This window comes from Priapulus caudatus, unplaced genomic scaffold (assembly GCF_000485595.1).
Source record: "Priapulus caudatus unplaced genomic scaffold, Priapulus_caudatus-5.0.1 Scaffold48, whole genome shotgun sequence".
Taxonomy (NCBI): Eukaryota; Metazoa; Priapulida; class Priapulimorpha; order Priapulimorphida; family Priapulidae; genus Priapulus; species Priapulus caudatus.
In genome coordinates this window covers 379,826-395,172 of record NW_014577109.1, presented here as the reverse complement: position 1 = coordinate 395,172, position 15,347 = coordinate 379,826, and the positions used below count along the sequence as shown (strand labels likewise).

The 15,347-nt window shown below is 42.1% G+C and overlaps 2 protein-coding genes across 2 annotated transcripts in view; one reads left to right on the top strand and one right to left on the bottom strand.

Annotated features, from left to right (window-relative positions):
* Positions 1 to 5,089: 5,089 nt before the first annotated feature.
* On the bottom strand, positions 5,090 to 13,176 carry LOC106820795 (probable D-lactate dehydrogenase, mitochondrial). The gene is made up of 11 exons (XM_014825365.1): positions 13,165 to 13,176; positions 12,685 to 12,815; positions 12,362 to 12,503; positions 9,148 to 9,289; positions 8,713 to 8,872; positions 8,045 to 8,244; positions 7,481 to 7,609; positions 6,862 to 6,989; positions 6,582 to 6,672; positions 6,192 to 6,303; positions 5,090 to 5,986 (listed from the first exon to the last, which is right to left on the bottom strand). The coding sequence occupies exons 1-11, from the start codon at positions 13,174 to 13,176 to the stop codon at positions 5,809 to 5,811; spliced, it is 1,425 nt and encodes a 474-aa protein (XP_014680851.1). The 3' UTR covers positions 5,090 to 5,808.
* Positions 13,177 to 14,337: 1,161 nt separating this feature from the next.
* Positions 14,338 to 15,347, top strand: part of LOC106820804 (G patch domain-containing protein 1-like) — an 18,992-nt gene continuing 17,982 nt past the window's right edge. The window contains exon 1 of the mRNA XM_014825374.1: positions 14,338 to 14,360. The gene's annotated coding sequence lies outside the window, so the exon portion shown is untranslated. The remainder of the gene's footprint in view (positions 14,361 to 15,347) is intronic.

Here is a 15,347-nt window from a genome sequence, read left to right as displayed (position 1 = left end):
TAGGCGGCGCTATGATCGGACAGGCTGCTCCTAGACAACAATTCCCACTGAAAAGATTTTTCGTATCAACAACAATGAGGAAACACATTACAGGCAATTGATTAAGTACTTGATATAATATAATATTTAACTTATTAAGAGCTTAAGAGCACATTTATGAAACGTAGAGGTTTGTTAGCTTTTCTGACTATCAAAATATGACGGATAATCTAATGAAAAGTTTAGTTAGAATTGCATAGCTGAGATAAGCCCCACATTTTCTTACAGCGTAACGTTACAGGAACCATAGAGAAGCAGGTATGGAGCAAATTTGTTTAGAATTGTTTTCCAATTTCAGGGTGATACGTGACAGTATATGAACAAATACCTTACTTTGATCTTAGCACTTCTGCAGCCCGTTAGTGATTCTCCATAGAAATGTCAAAATCAAATCAGGGAGCGTCGTGTGCTGTGACGATAGGCGGCGCTGTGATTTGACAGGTTGCTCCTAGACAAAAATTCCTGCTGGAAAGATTTTTATATCAATAACAATGAGGAAACATATGACAAGCGATCGATTAGCTACTTGACCTAATAAGTAACAAGATTTTTAAATTATTCGAACATGTAAGCTTAAGAGCACATTTACGAAACGTGGATATTCGAGATTTATTAGATTTCTGACTGGAAAAATATGATGCATAATCTAATTAAGTTCAGTTAGGATTGCATAGCTGAGGTAGGCCCAATCCGCCCTTACAGTGTAATGTTACAGGAACCATAGAGAAGCAGGTATGGAGCAAATTTGTTAAGAGTTTATTTTTACCGATTTTAGGGTGTTGTATGATGCAAAAAACAGTACAAGAAACCTTTGATCTTAACAGTCCCTTTAATCGCTCGGTGGTGGCTCGTCAGTGATTCAACGCTGTCCAACATATTTCAGTTGCATGATCGTAAATTATTTCAGTATTTTGAAATAAAATTTCTTATTTGACATAAAATTTAATATAACATTTAATATAACCTTGATAAAATCCTTTCTCAGCTCATATGCATAACGCTACTGAACAAACTTATGGATAAGGAGATCAATAATATGCTAATTGATGCTCCAAGCAAACCAAACAAAAAACAAATAGTAACCAAAGTACTTAGGAAGCATCGACCAAAAGTATAAGCAGTTTTAGAATAAATTTAATACCATGGAAATTGTCCGGGGAAATTGTTCGGGTGGGGGTGATTGTCCGTGGGATTTATTGTCCAGGGAATAATTGTCTGGGGTGAATGTGTGAGGGGGAATTGTTTGGGGGGTGATAGACTGATAGTCCTTGGGTTTATTGTCCAGGGAATAATTGTCTGGGGTGAATGTGTGAGGGGGAATTGTTTGGGGGGTGATAGACTGATAGTCCTTGGGTTTATTGTCCAGGGAATAATTGTCTGGGGTGAATGTGTGAGGGGGAATTGTTTGGGGGGTGATAGACTGATAGTCCTTGGGTTTATTGTCCAGGGAATAATTGTCTGGGGTGAATGTGTTCGGGAGGAAGCGTAAATGAACGGGAGTTAATTGTCCGGTGGTTATTATGCGAGGGGGAATGGTACGGTGGTAATAGTCCAGGCTGTGATATGTCTGGGGGTCGGGAGGGGAGGGTGATTGTACGGGCCGCGGGGGAATATTCAGGTGTTATTGTCTGGGAGTCGGTAAGCGGGAGGTATATAGACTAACTATTGTAACCCGGGTATGTATATAGTCAGGTGGTGATTGTCTGGGGGTACGGAGGGAGGGTAATTGTACGGGGTACATCAAGAATCCAGGTGGTTCTATTCTTATGAAGCTTATACCATACATAATCAGAATTATAACTATATTTACATACTTCAAGGATTGGTGCGTTCAACTAATACTAATACAACAACCAATGTAAATGGAGATGGAAACATATAGATTACAGACTTTCACATACTACTATACTTATATATACTAATACTTACAAAATCATTTGTCTCCAAATTGCCGTGTGCGCGCGCAGCAGAAATAACCGTTGAATATAAAATCCACAGCAACATGTCCAGATAATGGCTGGCTCCGAGAAATGCCGACAACCAGCGTCAACACACACAAATGTCACGCTTCCAGCGGTCATGTGACCAAGCGGCTTGCTTTGCATGTATCACAGATGTAATACAGATCACACGCAGCATTAATCCACTTGTAGAACACAACGGATGCTCCGCAAGCCGCCGCACACCAACCACGCAAGCACGCCGACTGCACGCACCACACGCACAGCCCGCACAACATACGCGCGCGCACGATATACACAACGGCGGCACACACAGTCGCACACACGCGCTCACATACACGCACGTACGAGCACACGCACACACACGCACGCACACACGCGCACACACGCACGCGGGCACGGACGCACACACACGCTCACATCAGCGCACGTACGCGCGCGCGCATGTTATATATATATATATATATATAATATCAGGGGTAGATAACCCTTGATAATATAATATAATAAATCACGTAATAGACGGTCAGTATGCTGATTTCTAGGCCCGCTACCCGGCGTGGATCCATCCCTCTTGTTCCAGTGTGAATGCCGTTGTTGCGGGTTGTTGAGTTATCCCTTCATGATCTGCGGACCTCTGATACACACCTCGCCTTCTTTCCCCGCCGGCAGGGTTTGACCCGTTTCCACTCAAGTTACTGTATTATAGAGAGCAGAATGTTTAAAAGCTCGCACACCCACGGGTGTGTGTGTGTGTGTGTGTGTGTGTGTGTGTGTGTGTGTGTGTGTGTGTGTGTGTGTGTGTGTGTGTGTGTGTGTAAGTGTGTGTGTGTGTGTGTATGTGCGCGCGCGCGTGTGTGTACAGCGCAATAAAGTGAGGACACTTCTACTAGATAAACACGACGAATTATTAAATTTCATAAAGAAAAGGAGTTAAGCATGCTAAATATTAGACAGCAAATATGTCTACCTAACGAATCTGTCTACATAACGGCTGTTTTTTGGACACCCGCGATGTCTACATATGTAGGATAAGCATATATATGTTATATATAGTATATATATATATGCGTGTGTGTGCGCGCGTGCGCGTGTGTGTGTGCGTGCGTGCGTGCGTGCGTGCGCGCATTTGTGTACGCGCGTGCGCATATATATATATATGTGTATATAAAACCCCAATAAATTGTGTATTATAATTATACTGGCATTTCAAGTTGACCTTACGCAGTCACACTTTCTTATTGTCGTGTATTGTACGTATCTTAAATTTTATTGGGAGCTCCGCACTTAGGCTTGCCTATATATATATATATATATATTACTTATACTGATTAGCAAGGGATATAGCTGTCTGGTGACTAAATCTTGTTTTTCAATAGAATGGATTATCTTTACTCTCGTGAACCCTAGGTTTCTCAGGTTTTAGTGCACACTCAACAACGGCTTACCATTTATGTATGGTTTGCAGTGCCATATGGCAGACAAATCATGATTTTAAAGCTGTATCTGAGCTAAAATCCTGTCTTATTAACCAGAAAACTCAATGAGTATAGTAGCCGTAGCACTAATGGCAGTGGCAGCATCACTATTGGTGGCACCAGATGGGCAGTGTCTCACTACGTCTCTTGGTATCGACACTGTGCTATATATATATATATTAATAATTGACTTGATAGTAGGTGTTCGATTCGAAGATGACATATAGTAGCGCATCATCGCGGGTGAATGCGCAAGCGAGTGAATGACCCAATCAATGAGTCCACGAAGCGCGTAGCATTGTGTAAATGATTCTGCACTATACCATTCATACTGTCCTCGTTCTTTGCCTTTCGCTCTCATAACCATTGACATTCGCGTATTCACTTTCGCCGTTGCGATTATTCGCGAATGGCAGGAAAATGCCTCCCCATGTAGCAAAAATTATTACAACCACCATTCATCATCATATTACTGAAGTTAGTTGATACATTAGTTTGTCTATACATTCAATCGATTTTGTATAGAAATTTTTAATTAAATATAATTAAATATAATTAGCACATAATTATATGAATTTTGTACGCTATTACACGAAGGCACTATAACAGCTCCATTGTACATATATGAAAACAAATCTAGAGGTCGTAGTCAGCGCCCCTAACGTTAGCAGTGAACCGTGAGTGATTATCGTGAATTTAGCCATTTCCGCGAATTTCAGATGCATCACCGTCGCGGTTGTCAAGGTTTTACTTATTTTGGACTTCGAGCTTCGATTTTCTGAATTTCAGTGAGCCTTCGTCGACGCTATTCTTGTCTCATTCACCACTGTTGTATCAATGCGGCACCGTGCGAGTTATTTCTTGAGATACGGAGTTTCTTCTCTTTTTTAGGTAAAGATTTACCGATGCCGTCTATCAGAGTACGGACACAGCTTCCAACGATATGCAATCTTTTAATTAATTTTCAATAGTTATTTCGGTCGATAGGAGAATTATCTGTTAGCCGTTGTAAACTGCCGTAACTGCGTAAACTAGCCAGAGATATGCGTAGGGTAGTTAAATTTGGGGCATCTTTTTCAGCCCCGCCTACAGAGGTGGGATAGTGCTTTCCCAGAGAAGACTGCCCAGACGCCCTCAATGCAAGCGAAAGCTATGCTAACTCAGGTCAAGAGAGATCTCACCTGTACATGTATTGTTCTCAGCTCAGAACCGGAGAACCAGCACCGCGAATATGCCCAGCACAATACATGTATAGTAACGCCATCTATTGACAGGTAAATAGACACGGACAGACAGAGAATGTACTATAAAAATTAGTTAATGGCTTATTGCTTTTATAAATTATCGTTAGTGATCAACAAATGAATGAGTCGTTTTATTAGCTAGTAGTGTCTAGCTAGGCCACATACACATACATTTCGCGAAACCATTAGCGAATCAACTTGGAATGAGATTCAAAATTGTACTTGAAAATTTGCTCATAATAGACTGAAAACAAAAATTGATATAATTAGAAACTAAAGGTAACCATAAAAGAGAACAAAAATAATAATAACTGTATGATAAAACTAACAAAATAATTGTGACAGCATTGAAAAGCAAAAGCAACGAATACAATTTCAAAATAGTCTATTTAATATATACAACTTGGCAGAGCATGATTATAACATTCATTCATAATATGAAGAATCTATGTATAAAAATTTGTTCAGAAACTGTTCCTGTAAGAAACTATATTGGTATTTATTATTTAATAACATACCTGCATTGCACCAAGTCCTACTAAATAGCACTATGAAATAAACCTTTAACTTGAGCTGACATCAATAGTGTAATACTAATTAAGTTCATTATATCTAGTGATATTTCTTCAATCTAGGCAACTACAATTAACATCACGTATGAATTAGTATAGACAAAAGTACCAAAAATGCTAAAACCCATAAATCTGCTTGGGCTGTTTTTTAAACCATAATGTTAATTAGTTAACTTTTCAATAAATGTACAGTTTTTATACGACTCTTGCCATATTGCAGCTTCAAACATAAAGTCAGATCTTATCACTAAATGCACCAGTTACTCCATCTATTACCAATTAAATCATGCAACATAAAATAGCATACTCGTATAACACGCAGCCGGTTCATATTTTAAGTGGACAATCAACTAAATTCTGCTCACGTAAATTGAAAAGACACCCCATATTACATCTCTTTGACACTACTTCAGCAAACACAAACGCAATTTGTGACTCGAAATAAATTGAAATACGTGCAGCGACGAATTCCAACCTTCTGATGGAATCCAGCTAGTCCAAGAGGCTGATTGACTCACGGTAGCTGCGGGAGCACTTTTCCTGGGTTCATAATGTAGTTTGGGTCTAGCATCCTCTTGAGTTGCCACTGGAGTCTCACTCCTTCCTCCCCAATCTCCTCGAGTAGCAGCTTCTGCTTGCCCAAGCCCACGCCATGCTCCCCCGTGCAGGTGCCACCTACGCTGAGCGCCCTCCTGTATCATTGTCAAAACAACAAGTAACTGGATTGTTCGATGAAGGTCTTGTAGTCGCTGAAACTATCCTTCACTTCATTCGTTCCAGCAAACATACTGCACTAGGGGCCGATGGCTGTCTTAGTTAGATATTTCTAGCACATAATTCAGTACTCTTTTGTATAGTGTATTTAAGATAAAATTATTAATGGGTTGGAAAGCTTACTTTGCTACCCGCTCAGCTACCCATCTGATATTCTTCTCGCTGTTTGGATCATCGGGATCAGTAATCAAGAAGATGTGGAAGTTGCCATCACCAACATGACCGACAATAGGACCTTAACGATATTACAAAAATGAAAAATGTTAATTATCAACAGTTTCTTTAGACAAAATAACCAATGAAAACATATAAACAGCAACAATACAATAAGATAAAACCTAGTCACACAACAATAACACACTGGCTACAGTGATACTACAGACTAATTAGATACGGTTTCCGCCACTCTATGAATGGATTTATGCATGGCATTTTGCAAATTCTGCTATAGAAAATGCACGATATTGAATATGATCACATACATATGTAATGCATTATTGTGTTGTTCTCTACCTTTCACTCCTGCAGTCTCTATATCCTCCTTAGCAGCAATGATACACTCCGGTAAACTGGTTATCGGAACACACGCATCAGTCGAGTATGCCTATAACATACGTTCAGAACGCTCAGACACATAACACTCACTTCTCACCATCAGATGCAAACATTTCCACATCCCTACTCGGACTGAAATTGACATAGGTCCAATAAACTGCTTCTACAGAGATATAGGTTTTCCCAACAAGAGACGAAAGGACACCTCTGCTCATGCACTAACATTTAGAGTACTTACTGAGCTTCCCGGTATGAGAGACTTACTCGCATACCAGCAGTCGTGCCGTGCCTTCCACAGATGATTACGCTCCTCTAGTTTCTTAGCCCACTGAAAGTCCGAGCCTCCATTCATCTGCGCTATTTCCACTGTAAAATACAGACAAAAAAGCCTAAAACCAACGAGCAAAATTTCAGTAGAATTTCAGCAAAACAACTTACGGACATCACGATGCAGATAGGTAAGAACTATCAGTCTAACCATGACCATTCTTTCGGTGCTATCCTGTACTCTACGTTTAAATATCATGTTGCATGAATGAAATAACTGCAGAGTTGAAGTAGCTGATATGTACCTTAGGATTTACTCTAGTTACACTTATGTAGAAATATTGTGAGTTCTCACTTCAACTTCATTCAGCTAAAGACACCTGCCCAAAACCACCACAGGAATATGCCTACCAATCGGAACCTCCAGCCTGTTGCCAAGAGTACTGCGGTGACAAACAAAACTAAACAAGCCAAAATAAACATCCAGTAATATGCTGGATGATAAAGAATATGTTTAGCAAACTATTATTACGTGAAACTTCGATATACTTTGCACAAAGACGAGTATATTATAATAAAACAGTACATACACACGGCTTGGACGTTTTCGTTGACAGCCTTCTCACCACCTTGAAACTCTAGAAACAGGGTTGGAGTTACCGTGTAGCTGAGGTGACTGTACTTGTTGCATGCATCAATCATCGCCTCATCCAGGAATTCTGTAAGCACAACAGAGTTCCTCTTAACATTCTGCTAAATATCGCCATAACTACAACTAATCACAACGAGTCATCTTCCAACGATACATATGCTGCATGGTAAATAGGTGCGATAGAAGGAGTACTTGCCTATAACTGCATGATAAAACTGAATACCTAGTTAGGAGTATGCTTGGCTATCCCAACCACATCATTGTAAATTTATAGTGTTGGAAAATGCAGACCATCCCCCAGTCCAAGACTGCTAACTTGACTGGCTGGCTAGTTATTTTATGGTGTTGCTATAGGTTATATCACACAGAAAGACACACCATAGAGAGGCAGCTAACTAGTGTATTGTTTCGATGAGTTATAAACCAAAAATCAACATTTTTCGAAATCAGGACTGGCTGGGGTATTCAGACTCAAGTTCACTACGGTTGTAAAGCAGCATACCTATTCTAGCCATTGGTATGCCACACTGAAGAGTCTGAACAGTTGTGTCCACGGCAGACTGAACATCTGGGAAGGAACAGACGGCTGAAGCTGTTGTCTCGGGCCGCCCGTAGAGCCGCAGCGTGGCCTGCGTGATGACGCCTAGTGTGCCCTCCGAGCCAACGAACAGGTTGGTGAGGTTGTACCCAGCCGACGTCTTCCTGTGTGTAACAATGTGCACAACGCATAAACCAAGACGAAGAACCGAATCGACGCTCACACACACGCGCGTGTGAAACTGCTGCATGAGCAAGCTGCTTATAGGTTATACCAGGCATGCTCCTGATGATGCCAAACGCACGGACTAAAGTAAGACTAGGTGCTAAATTAAAATAACTAATCTCTGTGAATAGGTGAAGACAAAATATTTAAATGTACAGCTATACAAAAAATACATACTCCCTAGAATTGAGGACCCTCTATGCTGGTACATGTGTTAAAGATCTCTGTGCGTGGTGTTAAAATTTGAGGATGAGTATTTCGATATGTTAGCCTTCGATGCATGTTTTGCCTCACTACTGAATTTATTTTAACTCTTCTGCTGTCGATGTATAATCCACTCCTTCTCTATTCATGGTTTCTCAGGCACTACTTTGGTAACTATGTATTGTCAGGATGCCCCAACTCACTTGGTAGACCTGCCTTTTCCCGACGTGTGTATAATTCTTCCATCGGCTAAGACCACTTGCAGGTTGGCGACGTTTTCACGCATGGTTCCGTATCTGACAGCGTTTGTTCCCGATGCGCTGGTTGCTGCCATGCCACACAGTGATGCGTCTGCCCCAGGGTCTGTCATGACAACCAACATCCCCAATCTTCACATGCTCACTACGAGGATGGAGGATTTGGGGGATTCATGATGCAGGGTTAACTTCTTTACCACCTGCACACAAATTTCTTAACATGTGTTCAGCAAATTTTTAGATCTACGATTACTTCATCTGAAACTGTTTCATCGACAAAAAATTGCATGTACACCACGGATGCCTGACCGATTAAAGTGTGACCAAATGCAAGATCTGGGACCATGCGAGCATGAGCTAATCATAGATGGCGCTGCTCACCAACAGGAAACCACAGCCCCGTGTCGTGCAGGTAGTTGTTCAGTGTTGAGCGCTGCACTCCTGGCTGCACAGTCACCGTGAAGTCCTCAGCACGAACATCTAGAATCTGGTCCATCTTAGTGAGGTCCATGCAAACACCTCCCTGCAAGAAAACAGTGGCGCCATCTACAGCAAGCTCACTAATCTACCCTCTTATTTGCGAGCCCAGAGCATCCTTTAAAAAAATACTTACTGTGTAAATGAAATTTAACAGTATGTGGTTTCAGACAAGCTGATTAGTTATTATAATATATATAATAAGGCATTATAATAAGGTTTAATTGGGGAAAAATTTCATAGATAAAATTGAACAGCAGTGCCAACTAGTGCAAGAACATATCTATATCTAGTTATAACGCATCAGTTACATTACGGTCAGCATTGCTTTATGTGGGGTTTAACCACAATTTACAATAAATTCCACTAGACAGTATGCAGCCGGATATCCGCGCGAAGCGCTCAAACGCCGCGTAGCAGCCACTTTTAGCAATGTCGCTGCCTTCTACCCAACGCAAGTATCGCCGGTCCTTTCCTAGGGTTAGGTTAAAGCGGCTTTTCGCTGAATTGAGCAGTTCTGCCCATTGCACGAGGGATCTCACTACCCAGTTATGTAGAGACGGGCTAGAAATGCTGCCGCAATTTCGTAGGCTACTAGGCGCGCTTTCTTTTCTGTAATAACGGAGTTTTTTGTTGACATTGTAACAATATATAGCGCTCATGCGTTAGCGTTGACCAGCGGAGTTTAGAGGATACGATATATACGAATTCGTCTTCGTAGTAATTACAGTTAGTTTCATTGTCACTGTTATCTGCTATTGTATCTCTGCATAGTTACACTCCTCATCAAACTAAAGATTTCAATCGTGAAAGTACAGTAAACTCATGTATTGTGTTCTACTATGATAACTATGCATTTTATACATCGCTGTGCTTAAATACAACATGGGCGAAGTATATATTTATCTGAATTCAACCAGATTGACCTGGCGTCGCGGCGATGGCGAAGCAGCAGGCATGCTTTTACGGTAGACAGATTTTATTATAGAGATCAGTGAGACAGGATACGCACCAGAGACAATAGAACACCACAGTTATTGATTGTCTCTGTATGCATGCGCCCTGGACTACTTCCGATAATGGCGGCGCGGCGCTCAGTCAAAAATGCTACCGATGCTCCGCTGGCTACATTTTAGCAAAAAAAAAAAAAAAATCGGATCGCTATTTTTCGATTTATTTCGATATCGATATCGGACGCAAATCCATCGCGATTTATCGATGAGGTGGGCATCGATGACAGTCCTAAAAGTAACTATTGCAAAAGTTTTCCAGTGTTTTCATCACTTTCATGACACCTACCGTTATTGCTTGAGTAACAGCAATTGTCTAGAGTAACAATAAAATGTCTTAGAACCTTCGTATTCACCGAAAACTGCCAGTTTCGAGCTAATTCGTTTTTGTAAACATTCGTTTTCTGTCATCTTGAACTAACAGGAAGTATGGAATAGCTTGTGGCCACCGCTTATCTTCCATAGACACAGTACAAGCACGCACTTGTTTTCAATTCATCACCGACACAAATACAAGTTTACCAATTCTGCCATTAGGCATTATCGCGACACAATAAAATGCATTGCTGTTACGATGCTATAACTGCATAAAATCTTAGTATTTTTAATGTTGGTGTAATCAGTGATATTTTCGCTGTCAGGTGAGACTATATTCAGCTATATTTAGTTTTTCTGAGCAAAAATCTCGCAATACAGGCTTTAAGGGGGAAATATTCCCCTTCCATTGACACATCTTGACCTTTGACCCTTTGACCCCCAAATTCGACATCCCGAGTCCTTTTCGCGATCCCCCCCGACGTCCCGAATATCAAGACCGTACGTCGAGCGATTAAGATTTGTGCCCAACTGTTGACGGACGCACTGACGGACGCGCGGACGGACGGACAATCATGCGATTCTACAAGCTGCATCTGACTTCGTCAGCTGAGCTAATGAACTGGAGAATGACAGAAATTGAATTGGCTGGCATGTACATACAGTTATTACTACTATAGACATACTTTGCAAACAACACTACAAACTAACTATAATCATGTACCTTCCGGGTGTGTTGCAGATGTCCTTGGGCCAAGGCATCGCAACATTTAGCAGTCTTCAGAGTTGGTATGCAAACATGACGACAGTAATGGACTGCTTTCGCCAACATGCTTTAAACAACAACAACAGAATTTATTCACAGTTGCTTGAGCAGCAACCACCAGCGAGCGGCGAGTCAGCAGCCGCCACCAGCGAGCGGCGAGTCAGCAGCCGCCACCAGCGAGCGGCGAGTCAGCAGCAGGTGAGTGAGTCAGCAGAAACCACCAGCGAGCGGCGAGTCAGCAGCCGCCACCAGCGAGCGGCGAGTCAGCAGCCGCCACCAGCGAGCGGCGAGTCAGCAGCAGGCGAGTCAGTCAGCAGCAGCCAGCAGCAAGCGGCAAGCCAGCTCGTAACACATACATGTTACATGCTCGCGGAGGTATGCACTCTCCGTGAGTGCCCTCTGTCTAGTTACTAATAGCAGTGCTCGAAATAAGAAAAAAAATGTGGTTGTCCTGCGGACAACCCCGGCATCAAATCGGGTTGTCCGGAACAATTTCTGGTTGTCCCAAAAAAAATCCCCAAATCTCCCATTTTCAATCACATAATAATATAATCAGAAAACACCAAAAAACAGTGGCGTAGCCAGGATTTTTTAACAAGGGGGGCCAAAAACAGCGAACTGCGCAATATAGTAGATGACTTAATATTTCACTGGCTCCTCCGCCTCCCTCTCCACACCCTACGGCTCCCCTACCTCTCAGCTCTGCAATCTTTGTTTTGGGCGCCATGCGAAAAGGCGGTATTTTTGTTCATTGTTCTCTGCTCCCAAAATATGTAATTGTTCAGTGGCGGGTCTAGGATTCCAAGGAGTTCAACACCTTCTTTCGGCAACGCTTCTCTAGTATCCCGTCTCATATGGATGACACTACACAGATGCTGCTGCTGCTAGATACAGGTGGTTCTAATGCATCGTGCATGGCATATAGTTAATTACTTAATTGTTCTGACTGCCTTCTGTTCCAGCCACTTTTCACTAAACTAAGATTTTTCAAAATATTAAAGGATATATGCATTACATAGCCAATTACCTTTACTGCTGTGACACCACCTTCAAAACCAGTTCCTGTTCCAAATGGGATTACAGGAATGACATGCTCATTGCACACCTTGATCACTTCACTCACAAGCTCAACGCGAGTTGGCCACACAACGACAGCAGGAGGAGCACACCTATACAGTAAGAAAAGAAGTCAAGCCTTGCAGTGGCTTAGGATTCACAATAGTGTGTCCAAACAAATAGTGCTCCGGTACAAATAGTATCGATGCTCACTTTGCATGCAGTGATACATGGCATTGCCCTATTACAAAAGAATACATACAATTGGTTAGGCTTTCCTGAGATTACACCCACTTGTGGAATGATTCATCATGGCCATGATGTTCTCTAGCAGAAGGTGAAGTGCTCACGTGTTCGCTTCCCAGTATAAAAGCCAGCTGGTTGACAATCTCAGCCGTGACCTGACTATGCTGGATGGCTGACAGCTGAAATCAACGTGTGATGCAATAAAAATGTATCTCCAGTCATAGCTAGTAAGGCTCTAAATATTACAACAAGTGCCGCAGAGCGACAGCGCTCAACTGACGTGTACTGTAGCCAGGTATTCTTCTGATAAACTCACTGGCAACCGAATCAAGTGCGCTCTCCTGCCACCGTGTTCGCGCTCAGAGCATATATCTAGGATACTACTAATACAGATCTAAAATCTATGATAGGCTTTGCTATACCTACTGGTAGTACAGTAATAAAGATACAGCTGTGTAACTTTAAAGGGAATATGACATCTAGAACGTATTTAGCCTATCATATGACATTGTTATTACTTTTAAACACGTTTCCTGACATTTTTAGAACATATTATGATCAAACCTGCTTTTGATGATGTCTATGATCGATCTTGGGCTACGCCAACATTTGTACAGGCCTTAGGGTTAGGGTACACTTCTGTAGTACAAGTCTGGTACACTTTGTGTATACATATATGTACCTCGGGTACATATCTGTAGTACCTGATACGACAACGACCCTTTCAGCAATAGTAATAGTAATACATACAGTAATGCTGTTCACACATTGTGACAACTACAATGTTGCTTCACAAATCATGCTAGTATTGCTAGTGCTAGCCGCTGACTATGGCAAAAAATTTTGTATGGCAGGTAAATCCAGTTCATTTGGAAGGGAATTTATGCCATGATAAGTGTGACGGCGTCATAGTTTCGGATAGTGTCAGAAAGTGGCGCGGTGTTGCCGCATGCGCGAGGTGCGCCCTCTCTCGCTCTATTGCTTGGCAGACATTGATGTGAGCAGACGTGAGTTAGCCGGCGTCTCCGAAAAAAGCCGTTCATTCCCAAATTCCTGTGTTTATCGATTCATTGTGAGTGCTCCCATGAAGGCATAATAGTCAGCTTTCACATAAGTGATAAGTTTTGGAGTACTGTACTGTTACTGTTAGAGTTATACTTATACTATAGTAATGCTGAACCCTAACTCTAACCCTAAACATACCTCATATAAAAATATAAACATAATACTAAACAACCTAAAACTACCTCCTAATTATATAAAAATATAAACATAATACTAAACAACCTAAAACTACCTCGGGTACATATCTGTAGTACCTGATACGACAGCGACCCCATCTGCGTTAGCTAGCCATAGACATAGTGTTTAGTCTTATGATTTCAAGAGCCAGGCCTCGATAGTGATTGAAACAGTAGGGTGACCTGCGGCAACTGTACGCGGGCTATTCCTATAGTACTAGAGCTAGGTGACAATATATACTCACACAGGACTTCTTTTTTCTTTATTTTGTTTAGGTAAGAAACTGCTAACAGATTTAGTTTTCCACGCTTGTCTTGTACAAGTAGAGTTGAAGGACTACATGTTCAACCAGCTGATTGGATTGTCCTTGCATGGTTTATGTGAGCAAGAACAGCACGCCACCTCTCGGGCGATAGATGAAACTGCAGCTATGCAAACAGCAGCAGATCATTAGAAACAGCAAGACATGCAGAAGGCGGAGGGTATAGATGCAACCAAAAATAGAATAGACTAGTCTCTGTATAAATATCTATAGATGTGACAATTCTACCAAAAGAAACATTGTTTTGTTGAAATAATATGTATAAAGTAGGGAGCCCATCCATGCTCACGAATGGTTTGGCATAAAAATGCCCATCATAGTGTATGCTATAAGCTATAGGCTATAGGCTATATAAGAGATACCATATATATATATATATATATATCAGGCCCGTAGGCAGTTTTTTTACGGGAGAGTGCGATCCAACAAGTATGCGGACCTAACGAGCGCCAGAGCCGCCAGTCTCTAGGGGGGTCCGGGGGCATATGTCCGCCCGGAAAATTTTGAAAATTAGGTTGTCTGAGACTGCATTTCGCGCGTTTTGAAGGCAGTATGATATGAAAACAGGCAGCCAAAAGCGAACCTCAGAACGTGGACATTTCTCAAATTATTTGAACTTCAAAATGGATTTTTCCCACAAAAAAGTAGACCTCCGCAGCCTGTGGCTGTGAGGGGGGGGGGGCGCACCCGTCGCACCCCCTCCATACGGGCCTGTATATATATATAAATTGTGTATGCGCGCGTGCGTACGTGCGTGCCTGCATGCGTGTTCGTGCGCGCGCGCACGCGCGCGCGTGTGTGTGTGTGTGTGTGTGCGTGCGTGCGTGCATGCGTGCGTGCGCGCGCGCGTGTGTGTGTGTGTGTGTGTGTGTGCGCGCGCGCACGTCTGTGTGTTTATGGTGACAGTATTGTGCCTATTGTGGCTACGCGGCCATGCATCTATATAGCTCTACATAACTCCCCCTAACTCCCGTTTTCATAGTCAACGTATCTGTAGGTGATCGATATATCTATTTCATTTCGGGTATTCTTATTCATAATATTTTGATCTGTATTCATTCACAGGCGCGTAGCCAGGATTTTATTTTTTTTTGGGGGGGGGGGGGGCGGCAATGTATGAGCACGTGAAGTGTGCGAATCAGGGGCG